The sequence below is a fragment of the Oncorhynchus masou genome, chromosome 25 (assembly GCF_036934945.1).
Source record: "Oncorhynchus masou masou isolate Uvic2021 chromosome 25, UVic_Omas_1.1, whole genome shotgun sequence".
In the NCBI taxonomy this organism is placed as follows: domain Eukaryota; kingdom Metazoa; phylum Chordata; class Actinopteri; order Salmoniformes; family Salmonidae; genus Oncorhynchus; species Oncorhynchus masou.
In genome coordinates this window covers 17,903,936-17,917,831 of record NC_088236.1, presented here as the reverse complement: position 1 = coordinate 17,917,831, position 13,896 = coordinate 17,903,936, and the positions used below count along the sequence as shown (strand labels likewise).

Genomic DNA, 13,896 nt, shown 5'->3' with positions numbered 1-13,896 from the left:
ATACCTGACCCACTGGGTAAGAACACACACACACACACACCTCATACCTGACCCACTGGGTAAGAACACACACACACACACACCTCATACCTGACCCACTGTAAGAACACACACACACACACCTCATACCTGACCCACTGGGTTAGAACACACACACACACACCTCATACCTGACCCACTGGGTAAGAACACACACACACACACACACCTCATACCTGACCCACTGGGTAAGAACACACACACACACACCTCATACCTGACCCACTGGGTAAGAACACACACACACACACCTCATACCTGACCCACTGGGTAAGAACACACACACACACACACCTCATACCTGACCCACTGGGTATACCTGACCCACTGGGTAAGAACACACACACACACACCTCATACCTGACCCACTGGGTAAGAACACACACACACACACACACCACCTGACCCACTGGGTAAGAACACACACACAGACACACACCTCATACCTGACCCACTGGGTAAGAACACACACACACACACACCCTCATACCTGACCCACTGGGTAAGAACACACACACACCTCATACCTGACCCACTGGGTAAGACTGGGTAAGAACACACATACCTGACCCACTGGGTAAGAACACACACACACACCCTCATACCTGACCCACTGGGTAAGAACACACACACACACACCTCACCTGACCCACTGGGTAACAACACACACACACCTCATACCTGACCCACTGGGTAAGAACACACACACACACACCACACACACCTCATACCTGACCCACTGGGTAAGAACACACACACACACACCTCATACCTGACCCACTGGGTAAGAACACACACACACACACCCCACTCATACCTGACCCACTGGGTAAGAACACACACACACACACACCACACACACACCTCATACCTGACCCACTGGGTAAGAACACACACACACACACACACATACCTGACCCACTGGGTAAGAACACACACACCTCATACCTGACCCACTGGGTAAGAACACACACACACCTCATACCTGACCCACTGGGTAAGAACACACACACACACACACACACACACACACCTCATACCTGACCCACTGGGTAAGAACACACACACACACACACACCTCATACCTGACCCACTGGGTAAGAACACACACACACACACCTCATACCTGACCCACTGGGTCAACCTGACCCACTGGGTAAGAACACACACACACACCACACACACCTCATACCTGACCCACTGGACCCACTGTAAGAACACACACACACACACACACTCATACCTGACCCACTGGGTAAGAACACACACACACACACCTCATACCCCACTGACCCACTGGGTAAGAACACACACACACACACCTCATACCTGACCCACTGAGTAAGAACACACACACACACACACACCTCATACCTGACCCACTGGGTAAGAACACACACACACCTCATACCTGACCCACTGGGTAAGAACACACACACACCTCATACCTGACCCACTGGGTAAGAACACACACACACCTCATACCTGACCCACACCACACACACACCTCATACCTGACCCACTGGGTAAGAACACACACACACCTCATACCTGACCCACTGGGTAAGAACACACACCTCATACCTGACCCACTGGGTAAGAACACACACACTTTCTCCCTCACTCTCTCTGGTTTTGCAGACTAAGGTACATGTCTTATCTGGTGTTCTCTCAGGGTGTTATCCATTCTACCTGAAGGACCCTTTCATCCTGGAGGAATGTCCTCATGTCTACTTCAGTGGCAACGCCCCCTCCTACCAGGCCAAACGCATCACCGGTGAGTCCCCACTGTTACTGGAAACCCGGCATGACTGTTTATTCACATTGGAGCATTGCACTGTGCTGGTCCAGTAATACACACTGATAGTTGACAGTTGCCAGTCCTTTCTACACTGAACAAAAATATAAATGCAACCTGCAACAATTTCAAAGATTTTACTGAGTTACAGTTAATATAAGGAAATCAGTCAGTTGAAATAAATTCATTAGTCCCTAATCTATGGATTTCAAATGACTGGGAATACAGATATGCATCTGTCGGTCACAGATAGGTTTTCTGATCCACGACCCTGTCAGTATCTGGTGTGACCACCATTTGCCTCATGAAGCATGACACATCGCCTTCACATAGAGTTGACCAGGATGTTGATTGTGGCCTGTGAAATGTTGTCCCACATTAGGGCTGTGGAAGTCATCAAATTTTGTCAGCTGGTTATTGTCATGCAAAAGACTGCCTGTCTCACAGTAATTTACCGTGAATTAAAATAAGCACGTTCAGCATCTCCAGGCTTCCACACATACACGCCAGCTGATGCGTGCCTTAATAAAGTTGAATAAACTAGTTGAATGTTCACCATCACAATAAATCCTTGATTTATTTTAGTCAGGTCTAAAGAAACATTATGATATTATTTTATTTTTTACACTTTGGCATCCGCCAAACCCAGGTTAGTCCATCGGACTTCCAGTGTGTGATTTAAGTGTGATTTATCACTCGAACGTATTTCGACTGCTCCAGAGTCTGATGGTGGAAAGCTTTACCCCACTCCAGAAGACGCTTGGTATTGCGTATGGATGATCTTAGGCTTGTGTGCGGTTGCTCGGCAAAAGAAACCCATTTCATGAAGCTCCAGACGAACAGTTCTTGTGCTGACGTTGCTTCCAGAGGCAGTTTGGATCTCGGTAGTGAGTGTTACAACCGAGAACAGACTATTTTCATGTGCTTCTGCACTCAGCAGTCCTGCTCTGTAAGCTTGTGTAGCCTACCACTTCGCGGCCGAACCGTTTTTGCTCCTAGATGTTTCCACTTCACAATAACAGCACTTACAGTTGACCGGGGCAGAAATTTTACAAATAGACTTGTTAGAACGATGGCATCCTATGACGGTGCCACGTTGAAAGTCACTGAGCTCTTCACTAAGGCCATTCTACTGCCAATGTTTGTCTATGGAGATTGCATGGCAGTGTGCTCAATTTTATACACCTGTCAGCAACGGGTGTGGCTGAAATAGCCAAATCCACTCATTTTAAAGGGGTGTCCAAATACTTTTGTGTATTTCAGGTAAATAGAATAGGAGTTGGCCGACTGTAGGCCTATGTTATCTGGCTATGCATCACTGTTCATTTATCTGACAATATATGTTTAAGTCCCGTGCCATTTTTAAAAAATATATGATTTTATAGTAAGAAGAATATCATTTGAATTTAGCTGAATAAAATAGAAAGGATATATTTTTCCATTGCAGAGTGAGTTTGCATGTGAAGTGAATATATTGAGCATAAAAGTTATAATTTGTACAGGTCATATGCTAGATTTTGTTATTTGCCAACTTTAGTTGTGAATGATACAAATATTAGAAATCAACATATATGGACTGCATGGTGCGACTATAGGCTTTTGATGATTTGAGAAAGTAGCAAAAAAAACGTTTGCGCTCTGTTCCTTGCCTCAGGCTGCACAGTTGTTCTCTCATCAAGTGATCATATTTTCACCCATCAGACTATCCTCCAATTTAATCTTGTCTTTACCTATATTTAACATTAGTTTCAGATTAGAATGGCCCATTATCCAAATGGCAGGGGGAAAAGACATGTAATCTGTATGCACTAGAATAGTGAAGGGAGGCCGCGTGCTTCCCTGCCGGTCCGTTTTGTAGGCTACTTGGGTTTTATAGCGGAGCGTGTGCTTAATATGAGCAGCTGAAAAATGTATATAACATCACTTATTTCACTCCATGCATCAACCTCTGTTTGAGAAGCATGCTCTCGCTGCCTGACTGGTGATATTCCGCCCAAACTCTGTATGCCATGGGTTTTCCAACCTTGTTCCTGCAGCTACCCAGTGCTTAATATGGGAAACCAAGTGAAATTTGTTCGGGAACATCGATAGTAGCATGTTTCCGCAAACAAAACATATTTCACTAAACTGTTGACAGGCCGTCTGCGCGCTGGAGAATTTATTATAGGAGAGCGAGGAGGAGAACGGAATTGGCAGGGGGGTGAGATTCTGTATAGTTAAAGGTAATGTCACCCAATTAATTATGAAAATATACAAAAATGCCTTATTACTAGACTATTCAAATACAAATTCACTATAATTGTAGGCTAACTCTAAGCCGCCCTTCAGTCAATGAACCAACCGCATTGCCTAGGGCTGTACGTTCTCTCTCCCAGACTCATGGATAGACATTTTGGTTTAGCATAAAGTAACCAGTCCATACAGTATGCATAATAATATAGTCCACACTCAAAGGCAATTACTCATTCTGTTTAATTTTAGAGTACAGACTAGACCAATTATGTACTAAAGACATCTTAAATCAGTTTAGTTTTTCTGCCATGGTTATATGGGGTAGGCTATGTATTGTATGGCACAATCATCATTTTAATTCAGGGTTTTTTTCTGGGCCTGGGCTCATTAAACCTATGCATAAGCTCTAATGAAGCCCCCTAATATACAGCCAGGTCATCTGATTAACTGGCTGCCTCGGACAGATTTGCATATTCAGAGTTGTAACCGAAGACGTGGATATCAATTTTAAGGCAGCCTTCCGCACCTCTGATTCAGAGGGGTTGGGTTAAATGCGGAAGACACATTTCACTAAACTGAAAACATCGACTAGGTATTCCCTTCCAGTAATACAGTGAGGGGAAAAAAGTATTTGATCCCCTGCTGATTTTGTACGTTTGCCCACTGACAAAGAAATGATCAGACTATAATTTTAATGGTAGGTTTATTTGAACAGTGAGAGACAGAATAACAACAACAAAAATCCAGAAAAACGCATGTCAAAAATGTTATAAATTGATTAGCATTTTAATGAGGGAAATAAATATTTGACCCCTCTGCAAAACATGACTTCGTACTTGGTGGCAAAACCCTTGTTGGCAATGATAGGTCAGACGTTTCTTGTAGTTGGCCACCAGGTTTGCACACATCTCAGGAGGGATTCCCACTCCTATTTGCAGATCTTCTCCAAGTCATTAAGATTTTGAGGCTGAAGTTTGGTCTTGGCCATGGTGGAGAGTTTGGAATCTGATTGATTTCTTCTGTGGACAGGTGTCTTTTATACAGGTAACAAGCTGAGATTAGGAGCACTCCCTTTAAGAGTGTGCTCCTAATCTCAGCTCGTTACCTATATAAAAGACACCTGGGAGCCAGAAATCTTTCTGATTGAGAGGGGGTCAAATACTTATTTTCCTCATTAAATTGCAAATCAATTTATAACATTTTTGACATGCGTTTTTCTGGATTTTTTTTTGTTATTCTGTCTTTCACTGTTCAAATAAACCTACCATTAAAATTATAGTCTGATCGTTTCTTTGTCAGTGGGCAAACGTACAAAATCAGCAGGGGATCAAATAATTTTTTCCCTCACTGTATGCTTGAAGGTGTTTTGCATTAATCATTACCTTATAAAGCGCTGTCCATTTTGTTGAGTTTAGGCTTTGAAACAACATCCACAGCAACCATGTTTTTACAGTTTCAACCCCCTGTTGAACTTTTCTTCAAATTGATCATCATAGTGAGGTGAGTTTTAGAAGTATGATAGGCCTAAGTGTTGGATGTGATTTTTGATTGCATTTGCTTTGATGTGAGTGGTTCGAGGGACAATACAGTCCTGAGTACCAGGCCATTAAGACCTGATGGTAGTTAGCAGGTTGGGTACTACCAAAGCATGTCCAGAGTGCCTTAAAGGAGATTACCATGACTCAACGGCCACATGGAATTTTACTGTGGTCATGACCGGTAATACAGTCACTGCAACAGCCCATGTCCCACTGCTCTTCAATGGCTGTGTGAAGTTGCTGGATATTGGCGGGAACTGGAACATGCTGTTGTACGTGTCAATCCAGAGCATCCCAAACAAGCTCAGTTGGTGACATGTCTGGTGAGTGCAGGACATGGAAGAAACTGGTAAATGTTCAGTTTCCGGGAATTGTGTACAGATCCTTGCGACATGGGGCTGTGCATTATCATGCGAAACATGAGATGATGGCGGCGGATGAAGGGCACGACAATGGGCCTCAGGATCTTATCATGGTATCTATGTTAATTCAAATTGCCATCAATAAAATGAAATTGTTTGTTGTCCGTAGCTTAGGTCTGCCCATACCATAACCCCACCACTACGGGGCACACTGTTCACAACATTGACATCAGCAAACCGCTCGCCCACGCAACACCATACATGTTGTTCTGCCATCTGCCCGGTACAGTTGAAACCGGGATTCACCTGTGAAGAGCACACTTCTCCAGCGTGCCAGTGACCATCAAAGGTGAGCATTTGTCTACTGAAGTCGGTTACAACGCTGAACTGTAGTCAAGTCAAAACCCTGCTGAGGATGACGAGCATGCAGATGAGCTTCCCTGAGACGGTTTCCGACGGTTTGTGCAAAAATTCTTCAGTTGTTCAAACCCAGTTTCATCAGCTGTCCGGTTGGCTGGTCTCAGACAATCCCACAGGTGAAGAAGCCGTATGTGGAGGTCCTGGACTGGTGTGGTTACACGTGGTCTGCGGTTGTGAGGCCGGTTGTACGTACTGCCAAATTCTCTAAAACATTGGAGGTTGCTGGTTGGTAGAGAAAAACATTAAATTATCAATTAGAAACAGCTCTTGGGTACATTCCTCCAGTCGGAATGTCAATTACGCGCTCCCTCAAAACTTGAGACATCTGTGGCATTGTGTTGTGTGACACAACTGCACATTTTATAGGGGTATTTTATTGTCCCCAGCACAAGGTGCACCTGTGTAATGATTACATCATTTAATCAGCTTCTTGATATGCCACACCTGTCAAATGGATGGATTAACTTGGTAAAGGAGAAAAGCTCACTAACGGATGTAAACACTTTGTATGCAACATTTTCTGGCATCATTTATTTCAGCTCATAAAACATGGGAACAACACTTGTTCTGTTAAACAATTGTTCAGTATACATTTTATGGGATCTTTTGCGATCTACATATGTTTTAGCAACTGGTGTACTGTCGTTGCATGGGTGACATGGGGTGTAATCTAATGACCATTTACATGCCCCACCCTCCCTAGGTGCTGAAGGTCAAGAAGTCCTCCTGGTGGCTATTCCAGAGTTCAGCAGCACTCAGACAGCCTGCCTGGTCAACCTCCGGACTCTGGAGTGTGAGCCAATCCGCTTCTCTTCCTTCTCTGCTGGCGATGATGAGGAGAGTGAGATGAACATCAGCCACTGAAGGAGCAACACACACTCTTTGTCCTCAGCCCCTTCCCCTGGTCCTCAAATGGAATCAGGTTGTACACTATCAAAAATGTTTTTAAAGTGTCGGCTGAAGTCTCTCATTGGTTTCTCTTGATCAGCAAAGACATGTCATTATATATATATATATATATAGTAAATATGGAGGATCAATGATGCTGTGCAGTCATCCCAGTACTGTTTGAGTAGAAGGAGACATGTTGCTAATGAAAGGTGTGTGTGGTGTGAAAATAATTGTGATGGAACGGACTGTCTAATGAAGCGCTTTGTTTGTGTACCGGTGCCCAGACTCCTGTATTTGTCAACACACATTGTTTCCATTTTAGTACTGTAAATGATGTCATGAAGAAGAACAAAACACAAGTGCTGTACGTAAATGAGCCTTTATTCATTGTAAAAATAACTTTCCTCAGCTACGTTATGAGGAACATTTCAGAAAATCTCTCGTTCTCTCAACCTTCAACTAACATTTTGTGAAGTTAACATTTTAATGTCTGTCGGTATTATGGTTTTGCTGTCATGGGTGAAAATAATGTAAATAAATCCTCACTTTTCAAAGAAATACATTTTGCTTCTTTGTTTTTACTCTTCAGGGGTGGAGGTGGTAAAAATACATTTAATTTACAACCAGCACATATACATGATCTCTGAAGCACATTCTCTAGGAAGGCCTTGAATTGGTGTAAAAGGACCTTCCCAGATATCGGTACTGACATTTTCATTTGTGTTGAACTTTGCATCAAAAGACCTACTCAAGCAGTTATACAGAACACTTGACATTAGCGTGTGTGCCTGACTATTCAACATCATTGTTCCTTTTGAGTTTCTGGAAATATATCTCAACGCTTCTTGTGGCCCATTTGTAGATCTGAAAGAATGGATGGGTTCAGTAATATAGGAGGGAGAGAGTCAATCTATCCTATTGGAGATTAAGCCATAATGCTTAAACATATCCAGTCCACTCAGATTTTCAAGGGGTCACTTAATTGTCCAGGAATTGAGTTAACAGTCTGGGCTTGACTGACAAAATTGGTCCTGTTCAACTTCTTCCTTCCCTACCTTGATTATTTTAAGGAAATGGGGAGAAAGGATGTATTGGAACACGGTCTTGGTGTTACCCTTAGTAATCGTCGATCTCGTAGTTGTAATCCAAGATGGAGTCTGTGAAACCTTCTGGCGCTGATGTTTGCCCCTCTCCTATGAGCCACGAGTCGTACCAGGCAGTGGTGGGCTCTGCCTCTGTTGTCGTGGGAACTGGCGTGGTTGTCGGGGGCAAAGTCGTTGTCGATCTCATCAGTTTCTGTTGTCGTAGACGACGGAGGCGGCCGAGCCTCCGCTTTTGCAGGCGCATGCGACTCGTCTCAGGTTCATTGGCGGCAGCGCCATTGTTATGCACCACACGGCTGTTACCGTTGGAGGCGGTGTTCCGTCGTGTTCCACCGTTGCCGTGGCTGAGCAAGCGGATGGGCTTGTTGCCGTGCAGGGCCATGATCTGTTGATGAATTGATAGTATTTATATAGTGCTTCATTGGGTAACCTCATTGTAGGTGTAGCAGTACCCACCTGTTTGATGCGGTCCCAGTTGGACTTGGCCAGGTTAAAGCTGCAGGTAGTTGCCCCTGGCTCGTAGCCCACCACACACAGCTTGGTCAGGGGGGTGAAGCCTTCTGCCCGCACCGTCACACGGTACTCACCTGGGTTCAACAAGCGCCAGTAGTCCCCTGTTAAAGCTATGGAGGGAGGAGAGGGGTTAGACTGCACATTCAGTGAGGATAGCAGGCTCCTGGAGTACTTTTGGTTTGTTCAGGGGCAAAGGGACAGCAGGCTGTTACCAATAGTGCTCACCTGAAGTTTCATGAATCTGCCAATATGGTGGTGCATGGCAACACTGATTTGTTAAGCAGTAATGCAGGAGGCAGTATGGGGTATGGCTGACATGCAGCCAGACACTGTACCCACCTGTAGTGACATCATGGTTGACCCCCTCTACAGACACTGTGGCATTAGTGATGGGGTTCCCCTCATTGTCTTTCACCACGCCCCTGATCCCACGATGTACCTGGGTGAAGTGAAAACCAAGGGTCAAAGGGTCACGGTCACTATACAGCCACTCCGTGACTAGGTGTGTTTGGTAAATTATGATTACCTGCTCCATGAAGGTGAGCATGGCCTCTCTGTTCTTCTCCCACTCAATGACCAGCTCACTCTGATGGGGGAACTTATCACAGCCCAGGAACATTGATAGCTCCAGACAGTTAGTGTGCAGGTAGCTGAAATCATTCATACCTGAGGACGGAGGAGGATAGGGGGAAGGGAGAGATGGGAAGGAGAAAGGGACGAGGGAGAGACAAAGGTAGCGATTATTGGCCACCAGAGAGTGGCATTGTCCTCAAAAGTGGGTACTTTACTCTGATGACTGATTCATGTTTCATTACACGGTTTAAACTTGTTGAACTACTGAATGTAATGTTGACTAACAAATTCCTTATTGAACAGCAGACAACAATGTAATGGAAAGGGATGTTGTCGGTTTGACTGTGTACTCACTTCCTGTGATGGGCTTCCACTTGGCGCGGTTGATGATTCCGACGCCGCCAGTGATGTCATCGCCGTGACAGGAGCCGTGGGAAGTGTATGTCATGGACAGGTGAGTGGAGGCGTAGGAGATAGCCAACCACCTGATGGCCCCATACACACACACACACACACACACACACTCAGATAGTCAGATATGTGGGATATTCTGATTGTTGATCTGTGGTTACCTTCAGGCTACACACCTGAAAAAGGAGGCGTCTGCCGTGGTCCTGGGTTCATCCTCAGGCTCTGCTTCCTGATGTCCCCCTCTGTCATCCTCCTCTTCCTCTTCCCTGTGGCCATAGCCATGCCCCCTCCACTCCTCCTCCAGCTCCCTGTTCTGCCGGTCCTCTTCCGGCTGCTGGTATCCCCTGTTCCAACGGTCCTCTTCTGGTTCCTGGTATCCCCTGTTCCATCGGTCCTCTTCCGGCTGCTGGTATCCCCTGTTCCAACGCTCCTCTTCTGGTTCCAGGTATCCCCTGTTCCGCCGGTCCTCTTCTGGTTCCTGGTATCCCCTGTTCCGCCGGTCCTCTTCTGGATCCTGGTATCCCCTGTTCCAACGCTCCTCTTCTGGTTCCTGGTATCCCCTGTTTCTATCATCATCCTCTGGCTCCTCACGGTCGTAGCCTCTATCCCAATCTGCCCCCCTGTCATACTCATCCTCGAACCTAGAAGAATGATTTAGATTTCGTTGATAGTTTATTTTGTTTGCCATAAAGAGAGTGCAGGAAGAGAGATATTGGGAGAGAGCGAGAGAATGAGAGTGAGTGGGAGAGAATGAGAGTGAGTGGGAGAGAATGAGAGTGAGTGGGAGAGAATGAGAGTGAGTGGGGGAGAATGAGAGTGAGTGGGAGAGAATGAGAGTGAGTGGGAGAGAATGAGAGTGAGTGGGAGAGAATGAGAGTGAGTGGGAGAGAGTGAGAGTGAGTGGGAGAGAATGAGAGTGAGTGGGAGAGAATGAGAGTGAGTGGGAGAGAGTGAGAGAATGAGAGTGAGTGGGAGAGAGCGAGAGAATGAGAGTGAGTGAGAGAATAAGAGTGAGTGGGAGAGAGAGAAAGAGGGAGAGAGAGAGGGAGAGTAAGTGCCTCGTACTGTCTCTTCTTGCGGCTGTGTGCCCGGTCTCTCTCGCTGGTGCTGGCGGCCTTGGTTAGGCGGTGGTTGTCGTAGGGGTAGGCCACTACCCTCTCCCCTCCCTGGAAGTTGGCCCCCAGTACAAACGGGTGGCTCTCCATCCACGAGATGATGGCTTGAGTCTCCACAGCTATCTGCAGGACAAGAAAAACAAACAGCAGCTGTCATATTGAGGCGATAGACAGAGAAATAGGACTTACTCGTACTCTGCTCTTCACACATCTACATTTATTTTCTCCCTCCTCTCCTGTCTTCATCCCCTCTCTTCTGCCCCTTCCTCTTCCCCATCCCCTCCCTCCCTTCACACACCTTGTTGTCCCCCACTGTGTCAGCAGGGATCTTGACATGGTGATTGGGGGTCAGTTTGGGCACCATACCCTTGTCCTCTGCCTCCCACAGAACACTGTTCAGGTCGGGGAAGTTGTGGAAGATGTCATGGCCGTCCTCCGTCCAGTGGCCTGTGGTCCAACCACTCAACTCTGAACCCTGTGGTGGCAATGAGACACAATGTTATGGAGAGAACCTGAAAGAACATCCTTACAGAACGATTTGCTTGAATGTGTCTAGTCTTGTCTTGTTTAAAATATCTTCTCTTAGGAAAAATCAAGTTGGGTGCCAGACTGTTCCTGCATGCAACAATACTTGCCTACAGCAAGTTGGCTAAATCAGAAACTGTCTGGCACCTAACTTTCTTTTTCTTTAAAGACAAAAAACATTTGTACCCTGGAAGAGTAAAGGAGGTACAGCCGGTAATACCACGTATAGTGCCCAGTACTAACCGCTATGAGGGCCTTCTCCTGTCCGTCAGGATTCAGAGAGGGCACCAGGTGGGTACGTATTCCCTCCACCAGGCGGCGCACTCTGGGGTTGCCGTCTCTGTACTCCTTACAAAGGTACTGCATCAGAAGAAGAACCATCTCCCGGCCTGTTGCCTCATTTCCATGGAGACCAGCCGTGTATCGGAACTCTGGCTCACCTAAGGAGGAAAAACACAGATCGTCATAGTCTTTCCATACTAAAGAGGACACAAGTACAGAGCTTTCTGTGAAAAAGACAGTATTTTTTTCTTCCCACCTATCTCGTGTTCTGTGGGGTTGCCTGATATCACCATGGCCACAATGTCTAGTCCATTGGAGCTGCGGCCCAGGCTGTACATACTGGTGATGTTGGGACACTCCTCAGACACAGACTTCATCAGCTACAGTAGAGACACAGTGGAAAGCAGAGGTCACCAACCCTGGTTCTGGAGACCTACAGTCTGTGCAGGACTTTGTTACAGTCAAACACATCTGATTTTAACCAATCATCAGTGTCAAGACAGTGTTGAAGTCATTTGTAACATTAGACCTGAATCCAGTTCATGAAGGTGGTATTCATCACCATCTCACCGTGACCATATCTGAGTAGTTGTGATGTCTGAAGTCCAGGTACTGGACTGGAGTCACCTCATTCTGCAACCTCTGGTAGGCACTGGTGGGGTCTGGGGACACAGAAACACACAGCATGAGTGTTTGTGTGTGAGTGTGTTGGTGTGTGTGTGTGACTCACCAGGCAGTGGGCATCCCAGCACCTCCAGCCTCATACAGCAACTGCCGTTCCAGCTCTGAGGGATGACTCTGATGTAGCGAGCTAGTATGGGCTCAGCTAACTGATTCAGCACTGGGGTGTCCTTATCAGAGTTACCAAAGAACAACTGGAGAGAGAGAGAGGAGAAGAGTAGAGATTGAGTGTGAGAGAAAGGAAGAGAGAGAGGGAGAGAGGAGGTAAGAGGTGAAGAGAGAGAGTGGCGGTAAGAGATGGAGAGAGAGAAATATAGGACTCAATGGCCAGACACAGTAAACATTTACACCCCATGAAGAGAGGATAAGAATGAACCCTGCTTGGGAGCAAAGCTGACAAAAGCCTCATTTGAAACAGTGTAGCTGTGAGGCTAACAGACTCACCCAGTCAGAGTAACCGTCATTCATGGTTGTCCATTCTCTGCTGTCATTACTGAATTGCACATAGTACGATGTCACAAAGTCACTCCTGGAACACAAAGTTTAGTCACCATTTTATTTAAATCTCTGTAGATAAAACATGCGCTTACGTGTGTGTGTGTCTTACTCATTGCGTGAGTCTCGTCCTTGTGTTATGATCCCAGTAAACTCTGTTACTCTGCGAGCGTCAATCTCAAACCAGTGAATGTTGTCCTCTTGGTTAGGACACCACGCCCCACCATGCATGTCGTCCTCATCCTCTGAAGCCTGGAAACCATACCATTTTAGAGATTAGAGGATGAGGGGTTACCCTCAGGGTTCATGTGTGAGAGGTTAACCTCAGGGTTAATGTGTGAGAGGTTACCCTCAGGGTTAATGTGTGAGGGGTTACCCTCAGGTTACCCTCAGGGTTAATTTGTGAGGGGTTACCCTCAGGGTTCATGTGTGAGGGGTTACCCTCAGGGTTCATGTGTGAGGGGTTACCCTCAGGGTTAATGTGTGAGGGGTTACCCTCAGGGTTAGGGTTAATGTGTGAGAGGTTACCCTCAGGGTTAGGGTTAATGTGTGAGTGGTTACCCTCAGGGTTCATGTGTGGGGGGTTACCCTCAGGGTTAGGGTTAATGTGTGAGAGGTTAGTGTGTATGGGTTAAGGATGAGGGTTACCTGCATGTTGAGCCGTGCCCTGCCCTGGCTGTAACGGTGGTGAGACATGGAGGAGGCCAGCAGCTGGTCTGATTCTATCCTGTGAGACTCCATACCCAGGGGAGGACACTCTGCCACCAGGGGAAAACATCTGTCACACACACTTCACAAACGTTCCTAACCACACTGGAAAACATCTGTCACACACACTTCACAAACGTTCCTAACCACACTGGAAAACATCTCAGTCACACACACTTCACAAACGTTCCTAACCACACTGGAAAACAT

At 46.2% G+C, this 13,896-nt stretch overlaps 2 protein-coding genes across 2 annotated transcripts in view; one reads left to right on the top strand and one right to left on the bottom strand.

Moving 5' to 3' along the window:
• The window catches only part of pold2 (polymerase (DNA directed), delta 2, regulatory subunit), a 12,467-nt gene extending 4,958 nt beyond the window's left edge, over positions 1 to 7,509 (top strand). Inside the window, exons 10-11 of the mRNA XM_064936807.1 lie at positions 1,715 to 1,816; positions 7,093 to 7,509. Of these exons, the coding sequence (XP_064792879.1) occupies positions 1,715 to 1,816; positions 7,093 to 7,253 (263 nt within the window). The 3' untranslated portion in view covers positions 7,254 to 7,509. The remainder of the gene's footprint in view (positions 1 to 1,714; positions 1,817 to 7,092) is intronic.
• A 134-nt stretch (positions 7,510 to 7,643) lies between these two features.
• Positions 7,644 to 13,896, bottom strand: part of LOC135513847 (adipocyte enhancer-binding protein 1-like) — a 30,606-nt gene continuing 24,353 nt past the window's right edge. The window contains exons 8-22 of the mRNA XM_064936805.1: positions 13,627 to 13,736; positions 13,091 to 13,230; positions 12,928 to 13,012; positions 12,533 to 12,677; positions 12,373 to 12,464; positions 12,059 to 12,182; positions 11,764 to 11,960; positions 11,294 to 11,470; positions 10,946 to 11,118; positions 10,057 to 10,521; positions 9,824 to 9,954; positions 9,423 to 9,562; positions 9,236 to 9,335; positions 8,840 to 9,006; positions 7,644 to 8,768 (exon numbers count right to left, since the gene is read on the bottom strand). Coding sequence (XP_064792877.1) covers positions 8,397 to 8,768; positions 8,840 to 9,006; positions 9,236 to 9,335; positions 9,423 to 9,562; positions 9,824 to 9,954; positions 10,057 to 10,521; positions 10,946 to 11,118; positions 11,294 to 11,470; positions 11,764 to 11,960; positions 12,059 to 12,182; positions 12,373 to 12,464; positions 12,533 to 12,677; positions 12,928 to 13,012; positions 13,091 to 13,230; positions 13,627 to 13,736 — 2,618 coding nt within the window. The 3' untranslated portion in view covers positions 7,644 to 8,396. The remainder of the gene's footprint in view (positions 8,769 to 8,839; positions 9,007 to 9,235; positions 9,336 to 9,422; positions 9,563 to 9,823; positions 9,955 to 10,056; positions 10,522 to 10,945; positions 11,119 to 11,293; positions 11,471 to 11,763; positions 11,961 to 12,058; positions 12,183 to 12,372; positions 12,465 to 12,532; positions 12,678 to 12,927; positions 13,013 to 13,090; positions 13,231 to 13,626; positions 13,737 to 13,896) is intronic.